This window comes from Lipophrys pholis (assembly GCF_963383615.2).
Source record: "Lipophrys pholis genome assembly, chromosome: 3".
Taxonomy (NCBI): Eukaryota; Metazoa; Chordata; class Actinopteri; order Blenniiformes; family Blenniidae; genus Lipophrys; species Lipophrys pholis.
Genome location: NC_137627.1, coordinates 35590852 through 35616873, shown reverse-complemented (window position 1 = coordinate 35616873; position 26022 = coordinate 35590852). Strand labels below are relative to the sequence as shown.

The window sequence follows — 26022 nt, the reverse complement described above, 5'->3', positions numbered from 1 at the left end:
GGAGGGAGAAAGACAGAGATTGAGGGAGAGAGAGAGGGAAGGAGGGAGAGAGACAGAGAGAGAGGGCGAGAGAGAGAGGGGGAGGGAGAGAGACAGACAGAGAGAGAGGGAGGGAGGGAGAGGGAGGGAGAGAGGGAGGGAGGGAGAGAGAGGGAGGGAGAGAGAGAGGGAAGGAGGGAGAGAGCGAGAGAGGGAGAGAGAGAGGGCGAGAGAGAGAGGGGGAGGGAGAGAGACAGACAGAGAGAGAGGGAGGGAGGGAGAGGGAGGGAGAGAGAGAGGGAGGGTGGAGAGAGAGAGAGGGAGGGAGGGAGAGAGAGAAAGAAAGAGAGAGCCGTTACGAGTCACGTAACTCAACCTGACAGAAACACGATGAGTCGACTTTCTATCTGAGCTGTTCCATGTTTTCAACTTGTCCTTCAGCGTGAATCACCTCCCGGGTGTCTGAGGCCGTTATCTGTGTGTGTGTGTGTGTGTGTGTGTGTGTGTGTGTGTGTGTGTGTGTGTGTGTGTGTGTGTGTGTGTGTGTGTGTGTGTGTGTGTGTGTGTGTGTGTGTGTGTGTGTGTGTGTGTGTGTGTGTGTGTGTGTGTGTGTGTGTGTGTGTGTGTGTGTGTGTGAGCAGCCGTTAGAAATCAGAGCGAGGCGGCAGCAAGTCGTCAGGGTGTGTGATGGAGTATTGGTGTCACAGGACGAAGATGTACTCATCTTCCTCAGCCTCCTTCATCCACCAACAACAGTTCTACACTCCTAATTCTGTGTGAAGGCTCTGTGTACCAGTGGTGTCCCCTACCCTACCCCTACCCCGAACCCTAACCCGAACCCGAACTCTACCCGAACCCGAACCCTACCCTAACCCCAACCCTACCCGAACCCGAACCCTACCCGAACCCGAACCCGAACCCAGCCTCCCGTGTGAAAAACCAGATGTGATGTGTGTCTGAGGAAGAACAAGCAGAATCTGCCTCATTGACTCCCTGCTACTTCTCTTTAACACGACTTTAACTTCTGTGCTTCCTTTTGAGGTGAAGAGTTCTTTTTAAATTTATGTTTGTGAAAAAACTACATTAGGTAATTGTTTTCCCTACAGAGTGCACGCAAACACACACACACACACACACACACACACACACACACACACACACACACACACACACACACACACACACACACACACACACACACACACACACACACACACACACACACACACACACACACACACACAGAAAACAGGAAATAGAATACAATTATTCAAATGAGCAGAGAAAAGTCAGAGAGGAGGAAGGTGTGAGGTGGAGGGAGGGAGGGAGGGAGGGAGGATCAATTGCTGGCAGAGAAACAGAAACAGGAAGGTGTGTGTGTGTGAGAGAGAGAGTGTGTGTGTGAGGCCTCTCGGAGTGTGTTTCCTCCGGTCCGGTGGAGCTGCAGACGCCTGGCGCTGTGTGACATGTTAGGACGGGACTATTAGACCCTCCAGAACACGATGCTCTCCCATCAGAGGGCGGCTCTGGACATCTCCACCAGGGACCCACAGGAGGACTTCGAGATCCTCCAGAGGGTCGGAGGAGGGACGTACGGCGACGTTTACAAGGTCAGACCCTCCAGGACGGTTTACTGTTTGATAGGCTTGATTGACAAACTGTTGTTGTTGTTGTTGTTGTTGTTGGTTTAAAGCTGCACAGCAGGACGAGCCTCGTCAGGCTCACTTCTCATAGATTCTCACCGTGAAGATAAAAAGCTCTGATTTGATGCTGCTGCCTCGTTCAGAGCGGCGCTGCTGGAGGAAGTGGTTTCATAAAAAGTGAAAGTTCAATTCTTTTTTTATTTTATTTTGTGTTTTTGCTGAAGTGAAGCGTGTATCAGCAGCAGAGTCTTAGTTGATTTGTAGTTTGTTGTTTGTGATCAGAGAGTGAGTACTGTGAAAGTTTCTCCTACCAGCATCCGGCTCAGCCTTTCCTCAGCCTCGGACATTAAAATACTGTCATTAGTTTAACTCTTGTTGTTTGGTCATAAGAAAATTTACAGAAACGTCATATTCTACCGGCAGAAACCAACAAAACGGTGGATTTGCTTGATAATTCGGCGAGTTGAGATTTAACACAGATCAAAAAAGACATTTAATATTATATTAACATTTTACAGAGAGAGTAAAAACATTTTAAGGTTTTATGAGACGTATTCTAATGAAAAAACTTCTATTATCAGAGAATAACACAACGTTTTATATTTGGTGTGAAAATATGTTGTAATTTTGACAGTTCTGTTGTGGTCCATCCGAAACACTACAAATGTTTAAATGTTTTAGTTTTGGTATGTTTTGATCCTTTTATGAAGCATTATTTGACTTCAGGGTAAAATAATTACATTCATGGTATTTTTTACTGAAAATAGAATCACCTGTTGTCATATATTTTGACATTGAATTTTGAAATGTCTTTTTTATTTTGTCACGCTATAACATAGAAATTAATCTGGACATGTTTGAGGATCCATTGATAAACTTCATCCCACCACCACTTTAAAATACTAACGGAGTGACTTTACTGCCTTTTAAAAACAAAGGAAGGTAAAACTGTAGGAATACTCCGGTATTTCAGGAGTATTTCAGGACATTTAAAGACTCTTCACAGCTGCTGCTGGAAAACAAGTGAACTTCAACTTAATATTTACTTACATATTGATTTTCTTATTTGTTGTTAATTTTAATAACAACTGTTAATATTTGCAAACAGAGTGAAGCAACTCTCACGTGTTTAATTGATTTTGTTGGAATCAGATCAAAAGTCATTTCTGTGTGGCGTTTGCATGTTCTCTCTGTGCATGTGTGGCTCCGCCCACATTTCCTCCCACAGTCCAAAAACACGTGTTTGAAGTTAATCGGCGCCTCTAAATGTCCTAAAGGTGTGACTTTCTGGACTGACGCCCCAGAAGTGAAGACAGTCTGTCCTCTCTGTCCCTGGCTTGTCTCAGGTTTTAAAAAGTGTGTTGCTCCAACCAGCCAATCAGAAATCAAACCCTATATAGTGTCATCGGGGGTTTAGCCAATCCCTGTCAAGGTAGGCCCTCCCTTTGACTCCTCCCTCTGGCACATGGCACCACGAGAGGAAGTACTTCCTCCTCTTCCCAAGATGGGCATGTGTGGGCGGAGCCAGTCCAGCTCACACAGACACAGCAGATTCTGAATGCAGCTCCAGGTGTGTGTCCCCAGTGAGTAAACATGATTATACTCATCATTACCCAGAGAACTACAGACAAGAAGAAACACAGTCTTGTCATGCATTATGACGTTCTTGGCTGCAAATACATGTCAGTTGACCTTTTTAATGAGACTTCAGTAAAATAACATCATATAACATCATGGCCTTATATAGGAGGTATGAAGTAATTGGCTTTATTACATTTAAAACGTCCAGAATTAGGAGATTATTGGCTGCTGCTGGCAGAGGTTTGTGCTGCTCTGATTAAAGGTATGACTCTGGAGTTCTGCACTGAGCTTTACATTCTGAAGCGGCCAAACAAACACTCAGTTTGTGGATTGAGTTGCACGTTTTGTTTCTCACAGAATGTGCAGATGACGAATGGTTCCTCGCTGCAAAGCTGCAAAAACCCCTGCGAAATATGTAAAGAACCTCTCGCACTTGTTTTTTCACCCTCAGAAACAACCGTGAAGCCACAGTGTGACTGTCATGAGCAGAAGTTCATTTAGTGATGAACCGTGTTTCTCTGCTCATCAACCAAACGGTTCATTGCTTTTAGTACATTTGTTTTAAAGCGTCTTTCTCTCTTACATGTTGGGGAGATTGTGTTTGTCTTCACTCTACTGTTTGATCAGAACGGGCGTCCAAAGCCTTTCTTAGGGACAAGATCTGGAGACCCAAAGGAAGATTTAATGTCCCTAAAACGTCATCAACGGGCCAAAACAGCAACATTATTCATAACAAATACCTGTGCAGGAGGTACATGGACTGAATTATCAGCCCTGTGTGGGCTCAACGCAGTACTTTTCTATGTGGTACTATTACAGGTTGCTCACTGTACAAAACATTACCCATTAATGACCTAACTAACCATAAAGGATACAAATGAGTCTATATGTGGAAGCCTTGGTTTTCCCATCAGGCCGATCATCGTTACTCCCTGTCCACTTAGTACTCAAGTACTTCAGCCATAATCCCCGTGACCTTACCACACCAGTCAACTTTACATCCGTTGCATTTATCGCAAACAAAACATGCAAAATGTCTCTGGAAGCTTTTGTCACATTCACTACATCATCAGGAAGCTTTTCACTCGTCAGGCTGATCGAAGGGAATCTGAGACATTATGTCTCCTCAGGTTACTGTCTCCACGCTGTAGTACTGCTTAGATGTACCACATCCACGTTATGCTGTAAAATACAGTGTTCTTCTCCTCGTGTGTGTGTGTGTGTGTGTGTGTGTGTGTGTGTGTGTGTGTGTGTGTGTGTGTGTGTGTGTGTGTGTGTGTGTGTGTGTGTGTGTGTGTGTGTGTGTGTGTGTGTGTGTGTGTGTGTGTGTGTGTGTGTGTGTGTGGTTGTCACTCATGGCTGCCTTTGTTTTTGTTTTTTTTTCAAAGCATCTGGGGACATTTTCTGCAGCGCTGATGTTTTTTCTTTTTCTTCTTCTGGTCGTTATCGACATTAACTGGTGACTGTCAGTGATGCAAAGCAGGTGATCTGTAGAGACACTTCCTCTGAACAGGCCTGGTGACCTTCTTCTGTTTTTCTGCAGAGATGGAGAGGGAGATTTGCATGTTTATCCTTCCTTCGCATTTGGACAGACACACACACACACACACACACACACACACACACACACACACACACACACACACACACACACACACACGTCTCGAGTTCATACCAATCACAAAAACAAGCGTCTCAAATACTCGGAGGCCGTTTTAATCTGGAGCTCTGATGAGAAGGAGGAAACCCCATCATGGCACATGTGACATGTTTCTCCTTGCTGACGGAGTCAAGCAGGCATCCACCCCGTCAACATTTCTGCCCAGACGCTCCCCTCAGCCGGTCCTGCCTTCGGCCGGTTGTACCTGTTGGACAACCTCACACAGTCGACTTTCAGGAACAAAAAAGGTTTGATGAGAACAGGTTGATGACACCCACAGAAGCGTGCTGCTGGAGGGATCTGCCCTCCGTGTCGAGCCGGCGCCTCATTGGTTTAAACGTCTCTTTGGTTCATCAGGTTCTTCTGCTGGAAGCAGTAAGAGGAACGTACCAGACCACAGAGAAGGGGGGAACTATTTTCATCTCTGTGAACTTTCATTACAGATAGTGCTGCTGTTTGTGTGCTATTTTAAAACAGTGCTGGGCATTGTGGTGCAGTGGTTTGCTCGCTCCCCTCACAGTGACAAGGCTGTGAGGAGAACCGGTTCCCGGTGTTTCAATTCCGTGGTTGTTTTGTTACATACATTTGCATTTTTTATGATTTAATTAAATTTCATTTATTTTATTTGTTACATTCTGTTAAATACAGTTGCATTTATTATTTAGTTTTAGTATTTTATTATTTTATCATTTTATTATTTTATTATTTTATTATTTTATTAATATTTTCTTTCTTTATTTGCTACATTTTTGTTTTATTTATTTATTTATTTATTTATTTATTTATTTATTTATTTATTTATTTATTTTTAAAATTTAGTTGCATACATTGGTTTTGTTCCATTTCAGGAGAAAGGGTGACGACAGGGCAACTTGCAGTACTGACAAAGTGGATGTTTCATCCCAGTGAGGAAATACGACCAACGAGCAGGAACATTCTCTCACGCAGCAGCGAGAACTCTGATTTCGATTTGCTCCGGAGTGAATCTCAACCCAGCAGCAGCGGCAGCAGCATTAGCGTTAGCGTTCACGTTGGCACGTCGTCTGCAGTTAATAAATGCAGGTTTCATTTCCAAATGAGAATCGACAAGAGATAAAGAATTGGCTCATTAAGCAGAATCAAAGATGGAATCGGAATCTTCAAAATCTGATCATTTCCCGTCCCCAGTTATTGTCGACTCGTACTTGCTGTCGCTGCGAAGCGGCGTCTGTCTCTGTTTGTCTTACGACACCATGTCCAGGATGTTCCCCGTCTTCCCAGAATCGTGCTGTAAATGAGGATTCCTGATCTAATATGGCTCCACCTTTTCATCTCCATGTCCCTCCATCTTCTATCTCATCTTATCCAACTCAGGTTCACTCACAGTCACACCTACTGCCAATTTAAGTTCAGCGTTTCATCTGAACCACGTTCTTCAGCTGTGGGAGGAACAGCCACAGAAACCCATGCACAGCAAAAACATGCAAACTCCACCCAGAAAGATGGGCTGTGACGACCACACCACCGTCCAACACTGTTTCTGAAACATGAAGACAAACGTGGTCAATTGAAATTCTTATGAACTTATTCATACTACAGGTTCAAACTCTTTAATCGCCCACATATTTATCTTTTTTCAACCTGCAAGTAAACTAAACAGAAAGAAAGAAAAAGAAAAGGAAAACGTGTGCTAGGTAGATTATTTCTGTGGCAGTGTTTCTAGCAGCGGCGGCTGCTGGTAAAGTTCTTATGTTGGCTCTTCATTATTATTCGATTTCATCCAATGTTAACTTCATTTAAGTAAGTGCATTTATAAACCACATTACAACAATCTTGCCTTTTTTAGATTCAGAGAACCCCCTAGTGGTGAAACATTATAGTTATTTTTAAGAGTGAGTGCATAGAGAGCCCCCTAGTGGTGAAACAATATATGTGAATGTGTGAATTTAAAAATAACTATGATGGGGAAAGTTTAACCTGACCTGCAGCTTTTCAGCCAAATTTCTCCTTTCAAACTAGTAATTTAGAAGAGATGTGACAGAGATAATAATCAGAGACACACTGCTGGCTGTCTTCATCTCAACATCTCGTAGAAACAAGAAACCACCAATCAGAACTGACTTTCAGCCAATCACTGAGCAAGGGGCAAGTTAAAAAGCTGATTGGTTTAATTTCATGTCAGTCACTCTGGTGTTAATCAGTTAATAGCTCATTCGGCAGACTGTACAAACGAGTTTGGAAAAACAAACACCTCAAATCCAACACTAAGATCAGTGTGTACAAAGCAGTTGTTCTTACCACCCTTCTCCACGGTTCAGAAGCCTGGGTTCCATACTGCAGCCACATCAGTCTCCTTGAACGTTTCCATCAGCGATGCCTGCGCACCATTCTAAACATCCACTGGAAGGACTATGTAACCAACACCAAGGTCCTGGAACGTGCAGGAGTAAGCAGCATCGAAGCCATGCTTCTAAAATCACAGCTTCGCTGGGCCGGACATATAGCTAGAATGGAAGATCATCGTCTACCAAAGATCATCATGTTCGGCGAGCTTTCGAGTGGTCACCGGGACAGGGGTGCTCCAAAGAAACGATATAAGGACTGTTTCAAAAAGTCTCTCAACATCTGTGGTTTAAACCCAAGCGAGTGGAAAACACAAGCAGAGGATCGAGTTGGATGGCGTCACACCATCAACGTAGCCGCCTCAACCTTTGAGAGTGAACGTAGGAGCAACTTAGCTGTAAAGAGACAACAACGGAAAGACCGGATAGCACAGCCATCAGACCCAGATGACCAATCCTTTATCTGTCGACACTACAGCCGAGCCTGCCGTGCTCGCATTGGACTTATGAGCCACGAGAGGTCTTGTGGGAGAAAACGGGGTGGACCTCCTTCATGAATCTTCGTTCGCGAAGCCAAAGCCATGATGATGATGAATCAGTCATTGGTCAGATCACTACTAAACCCCGCCTCTCTTTTATTATAGAAAATGAAGCGGACAGTATGACAGTTTATTCATATATTTTATATTATTATTATTTTACTTCCACCGGGGGGGTCCTCTATAGACCAGCCGGCACTGGGGTTTACCAGGTAATAAATACCAGGTAATATACCAAATTTCCCCTTTGAATGGCAACATACACATAAAAACAAAGGAAGTTAAATGGAAGACTGACGCAAAGTGTCAGTTCCCTCATGTGTGAATCAGAAAGTACAAACTCTTGTGACCCTCAGTTGTCATGTGACCCGAAACTTTACCAGCAGAACCTAACAAGGCCGTGACCCGAACATCGGAATATGTCAGAGGTGTTAGTGAGAGACGAACCTGAGCTGCGCTCCGCTGTGGCATTTCAACACAAAAACAGACCTGTGATGTGAGAACTCACCTCCTCCGTGTCTCTCCAGTCAAATGCCATCATGATATTAATAGTCGCTCTTTATAAAGTTTGACATCCTCAGTCTGAGTTAATGTTTTTGCTTTGTATCTAAAATAATAAGATAGAAGTTTTCCTCCATATTACCTGTTTTGTTTTTTGTTTTTCTGTCTTTTTAAATAGCAATGTAGGATTTTTTAAGGTGGGGGTCATTCAGAATTTTAAACTCTGGGCTCATGCTTATTCTGACTGCGACTATTAAAACGTGCTTTGACGGCGACTCACACAGTCCCTGTCGGAGACCTTTTACCCACAAACCCTTTTTCTACCCACGATTCCACGACTGCAGCTCTGCACCTCATCGTGAGAGGATCTTCCCTCTTGGTTCTTGGTTCTTGGTTCTCCGGCTCGTCTTATCTGATGTGGCTTGTGCTGCTGCGCTGCACCCTGAGTGCATCGCTGCTCTGGGGCCCGAAGCTGCACCTGCTGTGTTTTCAACCTCAGGCGCAAAATGAAGAAGTGAGATAAAAGAGCAGCAAGTCTGCCTGCACAGCCGAGCTAACTGTGTCAGGCTTCTGCTGAAACCTGGCAGTTTCATGTGTGTCTGTGTGTGTGTGTGTGTGGGGGCGGGGGGGGGGCGGGGATGCTCGGTTGCACACGGACTCTTGGGGACTGGAGTGTTTGTGTTCTTGTTTTGGTGACTTTGTGGGGTCCACAACCCAACAAGACATTACTCCTGGGGTCCGATGAAGAAGCTGGACCATGTGAAGCGAACCACTATGAGGCTCCGGTTTTCACCAGGGGTGCAGAACCAACATCAAGATCTTTTATTTTTGCAATCATGTAAATCATCATGCAGTGGATGAGGCCAGAGATGGAATGATTTCAATCATTTCTTTTTACATGTGAATGGAAAATGTGGAGAATGTGACGATTTAAAATACCTTTTTTCAATTTAGACGGTCCCTTTGGTTTTTATGGTTTATTGTTCTGTCTTGCTTGTTCAAGGTTAAAGTTTTGGCCCGTCAGAATCAGGCTGATGTCCTGAATGTGAGCAGGAAGTTATGGTTCTATTAGATCTACTGTGGGAGAACATTGCATGAGGAGGATTTTGTTTTTGTTCAGCTCTCTCACCTCACAGAGAGAATATCCTGGGTTCGAGTCCGGGCTCAGGTTCCTTCCTGTCTGGAGTTTTCATGCTTTCCTGGTGTGTTGGTGGGTTTCTCCCGATACTCAGTGGGTGCATCCAAATAGTCCCTCCTATCTCCTAATAGTCCCTCCTGTCTCCTAATAGTCCCTCCTGTCTCCTAATAGTCCCTCCTATCTCCTTTCCTATCCACTTCTCCTTAACCCCAGAACTGTTTAAGTGGCGGCCATGATAAAGAGCGTTGGAATTCTCACTAAGCTAAGGAAAGGAGGCTCAACGCTTCCTTTAGAACCTCCTTTAGCCCAGGGAACACTGATGCTTCCTTTAGAACCTCCTAGCCTAGCCTAGGAACCACTGATACTTCCTTTAGAACCTCCTTCAGCCTAGGAACCACTGATGCTTCCTTTAGAACCTCCTTTAGCCTAGGAACCACTGATGTTTCCTTTAGAACCTCCTTTAGCCTAGGAACCACTGATACTTCCTTTAGAACCTCCTTCAGCCTAGGAACCACTGATGCTTCCTTTACCAAAGGAGACCAGCTCATGTTCCCCCACAATTCCTTGCGGCGACAACATTTAAAGGAACCCGCTCATCGGAGCGTTCAGGGAAACTCAGGATGACTGAAAAAGGAGCAGATCATGTAAGTTACCAAAGCAATAATCTGCCTAGAACAACTTGAAATCATCTAGAACCCAGATCCCAACTAGGAATGTTCTGGATGTTGTAGAACCAACACAGTAAAGTCCAGTTTTTGTGCAGCCTCTTCTCACTCTGATTGGTTCTTTATTCACCTGCCAGCCGTTTCCCTTTAGTTCCTCTTTACATTTGATTTACATTCAAACCTTGATGACATTATATCAGAGGTTAGAGCCTCAGGCCTCCTAACACCTTTCCTAACTCCTTTAGGAAGCCTCCTAACACCTTTCCTTAACTCCTTTAGGAAGCCTCCTAACACCTTTCCTAACTCCTTTAGGAAGCCTCCTAACACCTTTCCTAACTCCTTTAGGAAGCCTCCTAACACCTTTCCTAACTCCTTCAGGAAGCCTCCTATCACCTTTCCATACCGCTGTGACATCGTCCACGGGGTTAAGGAAAAGTGGATAGGAAAGGAGATAGGAGGGACTATTAGGATGCACCCCATGCTAGCCCACAGCCCAAACTCATGAATTAGAGATCGAAGTCACAACATTTACATCTGAAGCATTTAAACACTTTAGCTGTGACTTTTCATATTAACAGATGAGAACTTAGTGAGTTAAAGAAACAACACACACACACACACACACTGACACACACTGACACACACTGACACACACACACACACACTGACACACACTAACACACTGACACACACTAACACACTGCTACACACTGACACACACACACACACACTGACACACACTAACACACTGACACACACACACTAACACACTGACACACACACACTGACACACACTAACACACTGACACACACTAACACACACTGACACACACTAACACACACTGACACACACTGACACACACTGACACACACTAACACACACTGACACACACTGACACACACTAACACACACAAACACACACTGACACACACAAACACACACTGACACACACTAACACACACTGACACACACTGACACACACAAACATACACTAACACACACTGACACACACAAACATACACTAACACACACTGACACACACAAACATACACTGACACACACTGACACACACAAACATACACTAACATACACTAACACACACTGACACACACTGACACACACTAACACACACTGACACACACTGACACACAAACATACACTAACATACACTAACACACACTGACACACACAAACATACACTAACACACACTAACACACACTAACACACACTGACACACAAACATACACTAACACACACTGACACACACAAACATACACTAACATACACTAACACACACTAACACACACTGACACACAAACATACACTGACACACACAAACATACACTAACACACACTGACACACACTAACACACACTGACACACAAACATACACTAACATACACTAACATACACTAACACACACTGACACACACAAACATACACTAACACACACTGACACACACAAACATACACTAACACACACTAACACACACTGACACACACAAACATACACTAACATACACTAACACACACAAACATACACTGACACACACAAACATACACTAACACACACTAACACACACTGACACACACAAACATACACTAACATACACTAACACACACTGACACACAGTGACACACACTGACACACACTAACACACACTGACGTCTGTGACCAAACCGAGTTTCCATTGTCGTTGTTGTTTTGATTTCATGACTCACCTTTTAGCCTCGCGGTGGTTTGGTTAGGCTGAACTTCACGTGTGGTTCGATTTCGGTGGACTTATTTTTATTTGTATTTTTTGTCTTGGCCTCTGAACCTGCTCTGTAAGTCCCCACGCTCTGTTTGCATGGAAAATGTTGCTTAAGCATGTTGAGGGAGGTTCTTTCTGATTGCATGTCACCTCTGAACCCTGTGTCTGTTCTGAGACTTCCTGCCGTCCGCACCATGGATCTGATGCACCAGGAGTCTCACCATGCTTGAGGTGCAGCCTTGACCGGATGTGCAACAGCGTGGTACTCATGAGAACAGGCTCAGGAGAACATGTGGACTTAACACAGAAAGATCATCTTCAGCCAGCAGGTTTCAACCAGGAAGTTTCTTCTTCTTGTTACTGTGATGAAGCAGCTCTAACCAACTCTAACCAGCTCTAACCAGCTCTAACCAGCTCTAACCAGTCCTCACACCACCTGCCCCTGCATCACACTGTGATGAAGCAGCTCAAACCAGCTCTAACCAGCTCTAACCAGTCCTCACACCCCCTGGTCCTGCATCACACTGTGATGAAGCAGCTCTAACCAGCTCTAACCAGCTCTAACCAGTCCTCACACCCCTGGTCCTGCATCACGCTGTGATGAAGCAGCTCTAACCAGCTCTAACCAGTCCTCACACCACCTGCTCCTGCATCACGCTGTGATGAAGCAGCTCACTATTGCTGCACAGCAGAGACACTTTCATTTCAGTCATTTATTAGTTTATTTGGACGGGACAGTGCATATTGAAGAACAGATGATCTCGTCATGAGGCTACTGTAAATATGTGGGATTAAGCACGAGGTTAATTTCCATCCGTTGTCCCACATAAAACCATACGAGGTTACAAACATATAAAAATAATAAAAACAGCTAAAAACAATACGGTAAAACAAAGAGAAAGATGATCAAATTATTCTTCCTAAAAAGCCACCATACAGAGCAAACATTGAAGTGCTGACTCAGCAGTCTGACAAAGATAAAGTTCCAGTTTTTGTTTATATATTGTAAAGTGCACGATAATGATCACAAGTTGGTTGTTGCTCAGCCATATCTTTTATTGTTTTTTTTAAAACCGACAAAGGTGGAGCTTTCTGGGATCACTGGAGATATAGTATTCCAGTTTCTGTAACCTTTAACAGAGAAGGCCTTCTGTGCGAAAGAGGACTTTCTAAATGTCATTTCACACTCGCCCCTGGTGGTGGACCGGGATTAGTAGGAGACGAGCCATGAAGGTTTTAAAACATATTAAAAAGTACAATATCCAGCGTCCCTGGACAGTTTGTTTTGGAGTTTCAGGTTAGAGTTAAAACTCTAAAATGTTTTTTATGGAGAATAAAAGAACCAGTGGAGCAGAAGTTGGGAGCACATTGTGTATCGGCCACATGGAAATCAGACTCTAATGATAATTAAATCCATTTGAACTGATCGGCCATAACATTATGACTAATATTCTGAAGCTCTTCTCTGTGTTCTGACACACGGAGGCCTGTGGTTCGCTGCATGTCGTCCACTTCATCGTTCAATATACCAACAACAGGACAAAAACAACGTACATATTGTCGTTATTCCAAGAAATAAACTGGCTGACCAGCAATCCTCTTTATTTAAAGCAAAAGCTAGTTTTTCAGGTTAAAATCAGTCTGTGGCTTCAGTTTGAGCGCAGACTCAAACCTTCATCCGTCCGGGTGGATGTTTGAAGATCAGGCGGAACAGTGAGAAGAAGCGAAGCGAGGAAAGTCTCTGATTGTTTGTGACCACTCTCCACTGCGACCACAAGACCCCGGCTTTCCACTGCGCCGCCTCGCCATCACACTCTGATCGTCTGTCGTCAGACGTCAAGACACCTCCTGGCGCACGGCTTCGCCCCGGAGCGGAGGAGCTTTTTCCGACAAATCGACGGCGTCATTATGACGCACGAGGAGTTTCTCTTAATTCATTTAGTTGATCGTGCTCTCTTTTAATTTGGTAAAGAAACGCTTGTGAAAGTCCCGTCGCCCCGTCGGAGTGGAGGGTTGACCTCTGCGATCACGAAGGGACGGCGTCCTTCAGACACTCATGTCCCTCCCTCAGAACTCATCCTGCGAGCTGATGGAGTTTCCGTTCCAGAGTGTAAAGCTGCCCTGCCCTCGCTGACTACACGTATGACTGTTTTCTATTTAGGGAGCCTCACAGTGTGTGTTTCCTCTGGGGCAGTGGGCGGGGCCACCCCGTCAAGTCACTCACTGAGAAGACGAGCGTCTCCCTCATTCATCTGCTTTGTCCTGTGTGTTCCATGATGAAGGCCTGTTCTCAGTCTGCTGGAGGACGGTTTGGTCGTAAGCGTTGGTGATCCACCGTGAGGATCACAGGATCACGGGGGTCATGACTGGTTGCAGTTTACTGTCGCTGTTGTCTCGTCATTATGAAAGGGTCGAATGACATCATGGTGTTTTGTAATCACAAAGGTTTACTGACCTGCTCAACGTGACTTCGACTCCTGTAATTAGGATGAGTTTAACATTATAATCTGACTCATCGTCACAATGAACACAGCAAAAAGAAATGCATTCCAAACACACAGCTGTTACTTCCTTTCATAGACCTGTCATTAAACATTCCATACTCCGTAAAGTAGCAGTCTTATCTGGAAAAGTATTATTACCTTGGCGTCTCTTTCAATGAAGGTTATTTTGATCAAGTCTACTTGATTGTGTTATTGTTGTGTTGCTTTTCAAATAGTTCAGAATTAACAAGAGGAAACAAGAGTTGAAGGAAATAGTCACTGGGATGTACCTTTGGATGAGGCTGACGCTGACTTACTGTGTAGTACACATCTTTACTGTGACCAAGAAAACAACAAGAGACTTCTGTTACTCTTACTGTGTTACTTATTTTAATATTGGAGTAATTAGTTACTGCTGAGCCAAAAGTAAAAGCTTCAGTTTTCCTCTTATTATGATCACACCAGTTTACACATTGTTTTTAACAATGACTGCAAAAATAAGAATAAACAAGAAGAGATTTACTTTTTAACATTATTTCTGTTTCCATTCCAACAAAAATCCCTCCCGACTTGCCTTTTTATGTATGAATATAATCATTTAGCTTATCTGCAAAACTTTCTTCACCTTTGGGGGGTCCGTTTACACGACACCAGTGTTCTGATGCTCTGTATCCACAAAGTTTTTAATCCGGCTCCCAAGGTGGAAAGATTCTTTCACGGCACAAATCCCTCCTGCAGAGACTGGTGGAGGCTACAGAGCCTGTTACTGCTCATCTCCCCCCCTCCCTCCTGCTCATTCAGTTGTAAACAAACATGGCGGCCGCGTAGCGGTACGACCCGTAGCGGTACGACCCGTAGCGGTACGACCCGTAGCGGTACGACCCGTAGCGGTACGACCCGAAGTCCTTATTCTGGTTTTATCCTATAGATCAGTAGTTTAATAGTTGAGACTCTCCCTGATATCATCCGATGTGTCATCAGTCCATACGGATGTCAGGTTCTCTCCATTTTCTTCACGTTTATAGTGTTTTGTTCTCTGCACACGTCTGTGTAGCTTCATTACAAAATCAAGCAACAGCGCCCTCCGTTGGCCCGGCGTACTAACACAGGGCCACCGTGAAAACAGGGCCTCAGTGTGAAAACCGTCTCCTAGTGCAGGTCTAGTTGTGCAGCTGATGTTATCTTCATGACTTCCTGAAATAAATTCTGTCAAAGTAGCAAAGAGAAAAGTCACACCACACTTTTAAATGTCACGGTGTGTGTGTGTGTGTGTGTGTGTGTGTGTGTGTGTGTGTGTGTGTGTGTGTGTGTGTGTGTGTGTGTGTGTGTGTGTGTGTGTGTGTGTGTGTGTGTGTGTGTGTGTGTGTGTGTGTGTGTGTGTGTGTGTGTGTGTGTGTGTGTGTGTGTGTGTGTGTGTGTGTGTGTGTGTGTGTGTGTGTGTGTGTGTGTGTGTGTGTGTGTGCGTGTGTGTGTGTGTGTGTGTGAGAACTTTTGTGAATTCGTTGCCACAGAGCCACAGTGGTGTCGTGCAACTGGAGCTCTGCTAGCTGTGCACACACGCACAATTTGAATTGAAAAATTTGAATCAAACCCTTTTAAAATGTGTTTTTCAGGCTCGTTACAAGCAGAATGGCGAGCTGGCGGCGATCAAACTCATCAAGATGGAACCAGGTGAGATGGTTTTGGTTTATCGGCTGCATTCGTCTTTCACTTATTTAACTCTTTTAACATTTTACTGTGTTTTTACCTTGAGTGTTGTAAAGGGCTTTATAAATAAGTGTTGATTGGTTGGTTGGTTGAGTGATTGAGTGATTTCTTTCTTTCTTTCTTTCTTTCTTTCTTTACTCCACAAAGATTCGCCCTGAATCAGTGTTTAGTTTTTAATTCACAATAATAAATATAAAATGTGTTTGTTGAGCAGACTGCACTAGTTAAGATCTGGAACAATAAGTGCAAATGACAGTTCTAGATGATGAACTTATCTGTGTGAAATTGAAGTTTATTGATCCCAGAGGCTCGTCAAAACTATAAATAGTAAGTCAGTATAAGGCAAAGGATTAAAATGAGTGAGAAGCATGCTGAGGAAGAGCACAAGCAGAAGGTGACAGCTCCAACTTTGACGTGTTTTAAATGAGGCTGAAGATCTTTGTGTCTGCTGCCGTCTTTCAGTAAATCAGTCGTTCATTCTGGTCCATTATTTAGTAAAACTAATTCCTTCTTGTTCCTTTCAAACTGAAGCAAACAAACGTGTTACACACTGAGATAGAAGACGCATCTGTCTGTCAGTTCTGAAATCAGTCAAGATTTTAGAATCGGTCAAAGGTTCAAGGCCGGCGCAGTTCGGTTGTTCGAGGTTGCAGGTTTGATTCCTATCTCCACCTGTCTAAATGCTGAAGTGTCCTTGGGCAAGACACTGACACCTCCATTGGTGTGGGTGAATATGATAAATGATGTAAAACGCCTTGGGGCTGCTCACGCAGTTGAAAGGTGCTACATAAGTGAAGTCAATTAACCATTTAGAATCAAAGATCAGGAGACCTTCATAGAATAAGCCAAGGTTCTAAAATATCTAAACTTTCTCTTTCTGGAGAGAAAGAAGCCGAAAGTTAGTTGTGTCTGTTTGGTTCCACAGAGGACGACTTCTCCATCATCCAGCAGGAAATCATCATTGTGAAAACCTGCAAGCATCCCAACATAGTGGCTTATTATGGCAGCTACATCCGGTAAGACGTCTGCTCCCGTTCCTCTCTGCATCCCACTGTGAATCCTGCCAGACTGAGCCGGTGGCTCCTCTTCTGTCTGCAGAGCCAACAAACTGTGGATCTGCATGGAGTTCTGTGGAGGAGGCTCGCTGCAAGACGTTTATCATGGTACGCTCACTCACTGGCGTAGAGTCATCAATTCACACACCAAACACACACTGCTGCACCTTCCTGCGCCTGTCAGACAAGTCTCTGGGCAGCCCACCCTTTATGTGGAGAGCGCTGATCAGCCCTCACAGACCTGCAGCCGAGGCCGAGCACCCCTTCCCATGAACTAATTTTTTTCCAAGACCTTCTCCAGACTTTACCCATTTTCTACTTGACAAAAAAATCCACATTAGGTGACAATAAAGGCTCCTTGTGTGATGTGCTGTAAAGATTTTAAAAACCTAACGTGTCCTATAACAGATTAATGACACTGCAAATATATAAGGAATTAACCATTTCCATCTAGAAAATACCCAAATGAGATCTTTAAGATCTTTAAACTGTGCTTTGTTAGCACATTCATAAATGAATAAAGCAAATTTGAAATAGCAACTCAAAGCAAAACACTTTCAGATTTAACTGTATTCAAACATTTATACTGAGTTTGTAAGAAACTGATAACTGAGAAGTGAAAAGGAGAACTGATTCCACAGAGTCTGTAACATCTGCTTTACCTGCTTCCCAGGAAAACAAATCTGGCCTGAAAACTGATTTTTTAGATTTAATTGATTTGTTCCTAAATATGAAGAAGCAGACAAAACTTTTTCACTTAACAATGAAATGTTTTCAACCTGGAACCAGACTCAAACCAGGGCTTTGCTAAAGGGCTCATATTATGAGGAATTCCCTTCCTAAAGGTTTTCCAGCAGTACTACTCGTCCCCATACCTGGACTGACGTCCCAGAAGTGAAGACAGTCTGTCCTCTCTCTCCCTGGCTTGTCTCAGGTTTTAAAAAGTGTGTTGCTCCAACCAGCCAATCAGGAATCAAACCCTATATAGTGTCATCGGGGGTTTAGCCAATCCCAATCAAGGTAGGCCCCCCCTTTGACTCCTCCCACAATTAGGCAGCTCTGCTCTGGCACATGGCACCACGAGAGGAAGTACTTCCTCCTCTTCCCAAGATGGGCATGTGTGGGCGGAGCCAGTCCAGCTCACACAGACACAGCAGATTCTGAATGCAGCTCCTATGATCCAATATTCAAATGAGGAAAATCAAGGAGGAGCTAGAAACTTTGAATGCTGAAGGTTTCTGGACCGACCAGACCAGGAGGAGGAGGTGAACAGGAGGAGGAGGAGAACAGGAGGAGGAGAACAGGAGGAACAGGAGGAGGAGGAGAACAGGAGGAGGAGGAGAACAGGAGGAGGAGGTGAAGAGGTGGAGGAGGAGAACAGGAGGATCGTTGCTGACCGCTACACCACTACAGTGTGCAGCAAAAAGACTCATGAACCCAAATACTCACATTAAATCATTCTACATATGGAGATCTATAGTTTCTGTGAGCCGGCGCAAACTCACTTCTTCCATTAGTTCAATCACCATTTTCTCTGTCGACTTTTTCACCATGTTGCTTTGTCCCATGAGATCCTGACACCTTGTGCCCTGCAGTGACCGGTCCTCTGTCCGAGCCCCAGATCGCCTACATCTGCAGGGAGATGCTGCAGGTAAGCACACCCTGGATTCAAGCAACAAAAACATGAACTCATCAAGCACAGTAGGCCGTCGTGGGTTAAAGCAGCGATACTTGATGTGTGAACAGGGTCTGGACTACCTGCATGCACAGAAGAGGATCCACAGAGACATAAAGGTGAGTGTGTGGGACAGAAACATGCAGCAGAAGGTGTGTGTTGGGTAAAGTGGGTCACCGCAGCAGCGCAGGCACATGGAGATTAATCACACTGATGTACTGAATGTAAGAAGGTTCAGTCTCAAGCTTTTCATTCCTCAAATTACAGAATATAAATGTAATTTTGTTTCCAGCCAAACAGAAGTTCAATCAGTGATTTATTTCCATTGTGTGTGGGTTTAGTTAAAGATCAGTGAGTGGGTAACCAGGACCCTCTCATGTGATGTGAAGAAGTCTTATGTCTTCCTCTGCAGGGCGCCAACATCCTTCTCAACGATCAGGGCGAGGTCAAGCTGGGTAGGTGGATGTTTGCTCCGCTCTGCACCGTCACGGTTAACATGAGTCACCGCCGCACACGCGGCGGCGGCGGCGGCTCACTCTCTGTCGCTTCGGTGCCACAAGGCTGTTTTCTTTTGTTTTGTTGTTGCTTGAATATTCATTTAAATTGCTCATTTTTAAATAAAGCTCCTTTATTGGGTTGCGTTGATCTACTGGGTTTTTTAAGAGTTTGTTGTGACCACAACAGATTTTAAATAATCTATTTAGTATTCTTCCATCTGTGAGGTGAGAGTTCAAAACAGGTTTTTATCAAAAATACATTTAAATTTTTTTTATTTTATTCAACAAAAAAAAAAGTTAATGGTTAATGGAACAACGACCCAAAATGTTATGAAATATGTCATAAAACCCAAAATGTAATAACTGGTCAATAAAGTAAAACTATTTAACAAGAATTTAAATGTGATCTTAATGTTTAAAGTTATACATTATTCTGTACTGCTGGTTGGAAAAATAGATTACAGATGAAACAAAAGACTAGTAATATCTTGGGAAACAGCAAATATACATAAATACCATAAACTGTATTTAGATATAAGTAAAAAACAAATAGTCCAAACTTTCTTACAGTGTTGTTTAAATTGAAGCAGTTCAAGTCCAAACCATGAATCATTGACTCACTTTATGATGAAATTAAATTATTACAATATTAGAGTGGAGATATTATACCTGCCTCATAATGTAATATTAAAAGTTTTTAAGTTTGGGGCTCAGCGGTTTATTACATTAATGACCAGTTATTGCAGTTTGAGTCATATTTTATTAAAATTCATGTTGTTGCGTAGCGGGCTCCAACACACAAACCAACCAACTGACTGCAACAGACGTCTTTAACCAGCCAAACAAACCAAACGGTGCAACGTCTTCTGCGTTTGTGAATGCTGAATGTTTCGACTCTGTGTTGCAGCGGATTTTGGGATCTCAGCCCAGATCACCGCCACTCTGGCCCGGAGGATGTCCTTCATCGGGACGCCATATTGGTGAGGCTCACACCCTGTGTTACGGCGGGGAGACAGAGGCTCAAGCGCAGAAAGTCACCAGAACAAAGATGAAGTGAACCAAGGATTTTATTTAACAAACGAAATAATAATTTTAGAGCTCTCCTCCAGAAGAGATAAAGTCTTGGGGAGAGTGGCTCACGGGTCAGGCTAGCGTGGACGGAGTCAGGCTGACGGAGCGAGGGGACGTGTCCTTGTCCGGACGGGGGCTCCCGGGAATCAGCACCAGAGCCGAGTACAGAGCTGATTGGGGCAGAGCAGGTTGAAGCTGTGGTCCAGTGGGCGGCGGCCGAGGCGGTGTGGGACGAGCTGGTGCTGGCTGGGCCCGAGCGTGGAGTGTTGACGACGTCACTCTGATGATGATGATGAGGAGGAGGAGTGAGAGAGTGTATGAGCAGGTAGCAAGAGGTAGAGTTAACAGACAAACACCACAACTACTAACTCTTGTTGATTTTACGGTCCCGCGTCGAGTGGAGTGAGGAGCCCGTTTAAAAAGCAGAGCCACTCCTCCAAAACGCCTCCACCTGCTACCCGCAGCTGTACCGAATCCTGGTAATTAACCCAGCCAGCTCTTCCATCCCAAACACCACCTCCAGGCACGCCCACCTGAAACACACTGCAGGGAAAAAAGCACACACCTGCAGCCAATAACCCCTCCCCCTAAGGGGCTGCAGGAGAGCTGATCATGACACCCTGACCCCTCCGCCTCGTTACTTTGACTTTTAGGACCAAACAAGCGGCTGGAATAAAAAGGCTTCAGGTATTCTGGCTTCAGGAGACGTCCTTGGTGGAAGCACTACAGTACTTTCACATACGACGTTCAACATGTGCAGGGAATTCCTAAATGAAATGAGCAGCTGGTTCCTGTGGGCCAATTGATCCATTTTCAATGTAATAAAGCTGATAATGTAAAACTTTACTGATGGTGTGATGAGACATACATAGAACTGGATTACATCACGTTTTCATCCAAAATAGATATGATGGATGAAGTAGTCATTGGATTGACTGAGGACTCTTGTTGTACACCACTCTAAAAGGTTTTACTGTTTGATTCCATTATGAGCTTCATTACATTTAGAATATCATGTCAGAAATACTTATGTTGTTCAGCATTATCCCGGTATTGCTCCACCTCGGTCTGTCACGTGTGCAACTTTTTAAATAGAACTTTGAATTTGAATTTTATTTTGGCAGTCTTCAGAAAAACAACAACAAAACAAACAAAACTCAATTGTCCAACTAATCAGCTGAACGGGTTGAAGCAAAAACTAGTTCAGAGCTGCCCCGTCACAAAAACCAACAAGGCTTACATAATGTCACACAATTTAAACTATATTACTATTTTCACAATACACATTCAATATATACTATACACAAGTTTTATATATAGTTTATAAATGCACATCAAACATATATACATATGTACACAAATATATACACATACATACATACACATCCATGTACATGGTATTTACATAATAATAATAATAATAATAATATTATACTATTTAAAATTCATCAATTACATTTTAGATACAAAATATAGTGTGGCAATGTTAATGAATAATATTCTCCATCACAATATATTCCTTTTATTGTGTTTATTCCGTATTAAGATATTTTATACCACATATTATATATTATTGCTGTATATATGTATAAGTATATGTATACTTACTGATGATATACGAATTAAAACGCTTTTTGAACTGGTTCATGTGTGATACGACGGAATGGTAAATCACCACAGTTGAACTCAGTATCAATGGCAAATATTGCAAAACTTCAAGATTCTAAGATAAACAGATAAAGGTAATGTACAGATGTTCTGCAGTTGGATCTGAAGCTAAAAGCCCCAGTTGTCATCCATCATTCAGTAATCTGCTGGTAGACACTCCTTCGGTTCTCACACAAATCAAAGTGATCCGTGGTTGGTTTAAATAAAATCTGCCATTCACACAATAAGTTTCTTCCTCAGGCCTCCGGTTGTTTTCACTCAACAGTTAAACCGAGAGAATGTGGCGTAGTGTTAGATCTGCTCTGACCGAAGCTGCTGTTCCCCTCCCGTGTCCAGGATGGCGCCAGAGGTCGCCGCCGTGGAGATTAAAGGCGGCTACAACGAGCTGTGTGACATCTGGTCTGTGGGCATAACGGCCATCGAGCTGGCAGAGCTGCAGCCCCCCATGTTTGATGTTCACCCGCTGCGGTACACACACACACACACACACACACACACACACACACACACACACACACACACACACACACACACACACACAATGACGCTCATGTAAAAAAATTTCCACCGCCTACGCGTCCGGCTCCACACACACAAACACACATTCACACACACTGGTGCCAGTGTGGACGAGTTCTATGCTGTTTATGTTGTTTATGTTTATGTTGTTTATGATGTTGTTCTCTGCAGAGTCCTGTTCCTCATGTCTAAGAGAGGCTACCAGCCTCCCAAACTGAAAGACAAGTCCAAGTGGTAACCAGAATCCAACATCTGCATCAGAACTACAGTCGTTTGAAAGAAAACAAACAAACAACAAACTCTCTAGTCCATTTCACTTCACTGACTCTTTACTAGATGTAGTTTCTTCACAATTTACTGTTTCGTTTGTGTATCACATGCGATTCACCTAAATAAACTATTATCCAGAATTAAAAACTACAATTCTAGTCGCATCCATGACACGACGATAACGATGCTGTGGGAGGCGTCTGATATTCAACAAGCTGCCAGATGGGAGCTGGAATGTGGATTCATCAGGGTAGGGGGCGGGACATTAAAATTAACTTACAAGTCATAACTTTAATTTAAGTCTTGATGTCTTCTAATGAGATCCTTCCACTTGTCAGATTTGACCATCAGAAATCAGGTTCTCAGCTCAGTTACGACCTCAACTCACCACCAGTGCTCCTCCCTTTTCCACCTTCCACAACTATCTCCTTTCATGTGTCAAAGATAGACATTGTCTCTCCTTGCATAGCTAAAGAATATCAACAGGATCTCTGGGTCCATTGCTTTACGGGTTGTTGATTTATTTTCTGTTTCCATCACGTGTTTTTGTCTGCAGTTCGTCCACCTTTTATAACTTTGTCGATATGCATGCTGGTGAGGAACCCCAGAAGAGACCCAGCGCCTCCAAGATGCTCTCAGTAAGAACCAGGAGACGAGACGGGCCGGGACCAAAGCCGGACAGAGACCGGGACCGAACCGAGTGACGGGACAGGGACGGATGGGACGGGACTGGGGCTGGGCTGGGCTGCGAGCCGACTGAGGACGGGACGAGGACGGGAAGCGGGGCGGTAGGGGGCGAGACGAGACGGACCGGGCCACGACGGGACGGGGACGGACGGGACGAGGGGGGCCTGACCGGACGGGGCGGTGACGGGGTGCTTGGCTTGGGCACAGACGGGACGAGGTGGCAGGGGGGCGAGACGAGATGGGCCGGGACCGAACGAACAGGACAAGGACAGGACGACGGGTCAGACGGGACGGACGGGACAAATAATAATAGATTTAATTGTATTGCATTACATTAGTAAATTACAGAGAGACAAGACCAGGAAAAGACAAGATAATATAAGATCAATCTGTGATTCAGCGATTATGAGCTGAGCACCCGTCATCAGATTCAGCCGACATGTCAACAAGCAAACCGTCACACATAAAAACATATAAGTACAAATATCATGAAAGAATAAAGATTTGATCTCATCAAATTAAACATACAATAAAGACTCAGCCTTTGCTACGCCCTGCTGCTCTCTGGGGTTTCTCCCTTCCTCCTCCCCCGTTCCGTCCTTCCTCTCTCCCCTCACTTCATTAACCACCTTCCTCCCGCCATCCTCCTCCACGTCCTCCTTTCCTCACTCTCTCCTCCCTCTCCTCCCATCATACCCTCCTATCCCTCTCTTCTCTCTCCCTCCCTCCTTCCTTTCCTTCCGTCCCTCCCCGTCCCCTCCTCCTACCTATCCGCCCTCACTCACCTCCTCCTCCCCCTCCCTTCCTCTCACTCCCCTCACCCTACCCCCGTCCTTCCTCATCCCTTCTTCCTTCCCCTTCTCCATCCCCTCCTTCCCTCTCCTCCCTCCCTCTCCTTACCCTCACCTCCCTCCCTTCTCTCTCCTCCTCCACCCTCATCCCTCCCTCCTCTCCCTCCCTTCTCTTCCCTCCCCTCCTCCCTCTCTACTCCCTCTACTTCTCCCTTCCTCCCTCCTCCTCTCCCCACTCTCTCTCCTCCCACCCTACCCCTTCCCCCTCCCTTCTCCCCCTCCCCCTCGCTTCATCCTCTCTCCTCCCTCCTCCACCCTACCCTTCCCCTCCTCCGGTCTCCCCCCTCCTCCCTCTCTTCCTCCCTCCCCCCTCTCCCTTCTCCTCCTTCCACCCTACCCTTCCCCTCCGTCCCCCCCCCTCCCTCTTCCTCCTTCACACACCCCCACCCCCCCACCCCCCCTTGCCTCTCACCCTTCCAGCACTTGTTTATGCTGCAGCGCTCCCTGCACCGGGCCCTGACCCTGGACCTGCTGGAGAAGTGTCGAGACCCGGACAAACTGAAGCCTGCAGCCGTCCCAGAGGACGAAGAGACGGAGGTACGAGTCCGTGGCTCTCCTGACATCATGAGGCTGAAGGTCCAGTGACGGGCAGTAACTGTGACGTGTCGCTGGCTTCAGGTGGCCGTTCCTGGACCTCTGATGAGGATTCAGTCCGTGAACAAGCACAACCGAGCAGAGAGGACCAACTCCGACCTCAGTCGTAAGAAGCACTTTTATCGATCCAGCGCAGAGCCTGTGGAGGACGCAGAGCATCGCCTCCGAGCAGCCCCGGGTCAAAGGTCACGCTCAGGGTCACCGCGACATGACAGCCGAGGGATTTGAACCTGTGAACCTGGCTTACTGTATCTAACACGGGGCTCTGCAACCTTCACGACCAAAACAGACATAAAATAGTTTGGAGCCAAAAAAACCTTGTTAATTATGTAAAATGAAGAAAAAACATCAAAAAATATGTAAAAGAGAAAACTTCTACAACGTCTCAATCGCTTTAAATACAAAAAACTGAGGTTAAGAGTTTTGTGCTTCTTTACATTTCCACCTTCTGTAGAGAGTACTCTAGAGACTTTATTTAAAGCTGAATTGTATTTCCTACAAACTTTTTCCCTTCATATTGACTTTTTCATTGTTTCATTTGACTTTTTTCCATTTTTTTCCCCTGAAAAAACTTTTTCTTTAAAATTTTAATGATTATATTTTGACAATTTTTTGTGTTTTACTCTATTGTTTTCTGTAGTTTTAGCTATTTTATCCATCTTATAGTAAATTGGGGATTCTGACGCTTTCAGCCAACTGGCAGGAACACACTTCCACTGATCTGCACACAGCCAGCGACCAGCTCAGAGTCTGAAGCTGAGCTCAAACCTCCCGTACTACGTTTACATATTACCATCATGTTATTATCATATTTTCCCTTTGAAATATTTGCTAATCGTCTCAGTTCCTGCAGAAAACAGTATAAGTACTCTTGTGAGAATGAGTTTTTCTTTGTGTTTGTGTTCAGTGGACCAGATCTACACTCAGAGGCCGGTGAAGCCTGAACCTCCACACGACGTCACGGTGAGTTTCACTCTTGTTTTGGTGCAAATAGAAGAATGTGACCAACGTGGGGGAATCGTTTCCCAGAAAACTTTACTTTTGGGTTAAACTTAGATAATTATACCAAGAACACACAAAACGTGTGTCTGTTAGATTATTTCTTTGCTTTTTGTCAATACATCTTGTGTTGGTACTCATAGTACACCTTTCATATAGTACT

At 44.5% G+C, this 26022-nt stretch overlaps 1 protein-coding gene across 1 annotated transcript in view; it reads left to right on the top strand.

The window, feature by feature from the left end:
• Window positions 1-1336: 1336 nt before the first annotated feature.
• The window catches only part of map4k1 (mitogen-activated protein kinase kinase kinase kinase 1), a 42572-nt gene continuing 17886 nt past the window's right edge, over window positions 1337-26022 (top strand). Inside the window, exons 1-14 of the mRNA XM_080460242.1 lie at window positions 1337-1589; window positions 15880-15937; window positions 16899-16989; window positions 17072-17136; window positions 18624-18679; window positions 18775-18822; window positions 19116-19158; window positions 20108-20180; window positions 22276-22407; window positions 22630-22692; window positions 23285-23366; window positions 24687-24803; window positions 24885-24966; window positions 25768-25823. Of these exons, the coding sequence (XP_080316368.1) occupies window positions 1482-1589; window positions 15880-15937; window positions 16899-16989; window positions 17072-17136; window positions 18624-18679; window positions 18775-18822; window positions 19116-19158; window positions 20108-20180; window positions 22276-22407; window positions 22630-22692; window positions 23285-23366; window positions 24687-24803; window positions 24885-24966; window positions 25768-25823 (1074 nt within the window). The 5' untranslated portion in view covers window positions 1337-1481. The remainder of the gene's footprint in view (window positions 1590-15879; window positions 15938-16898; window positions 16990-17071; window positions 17137-18623; window positions 18680-18774; window positions 18823-19115; window positions 19159-20107; window positions 20181-22275; window positions 22408-22629; window positions 22693-23284; window positions 23367-24686; window positions 24804-24884; window positions 24967-25767; window positions 25824-26022) is intronic.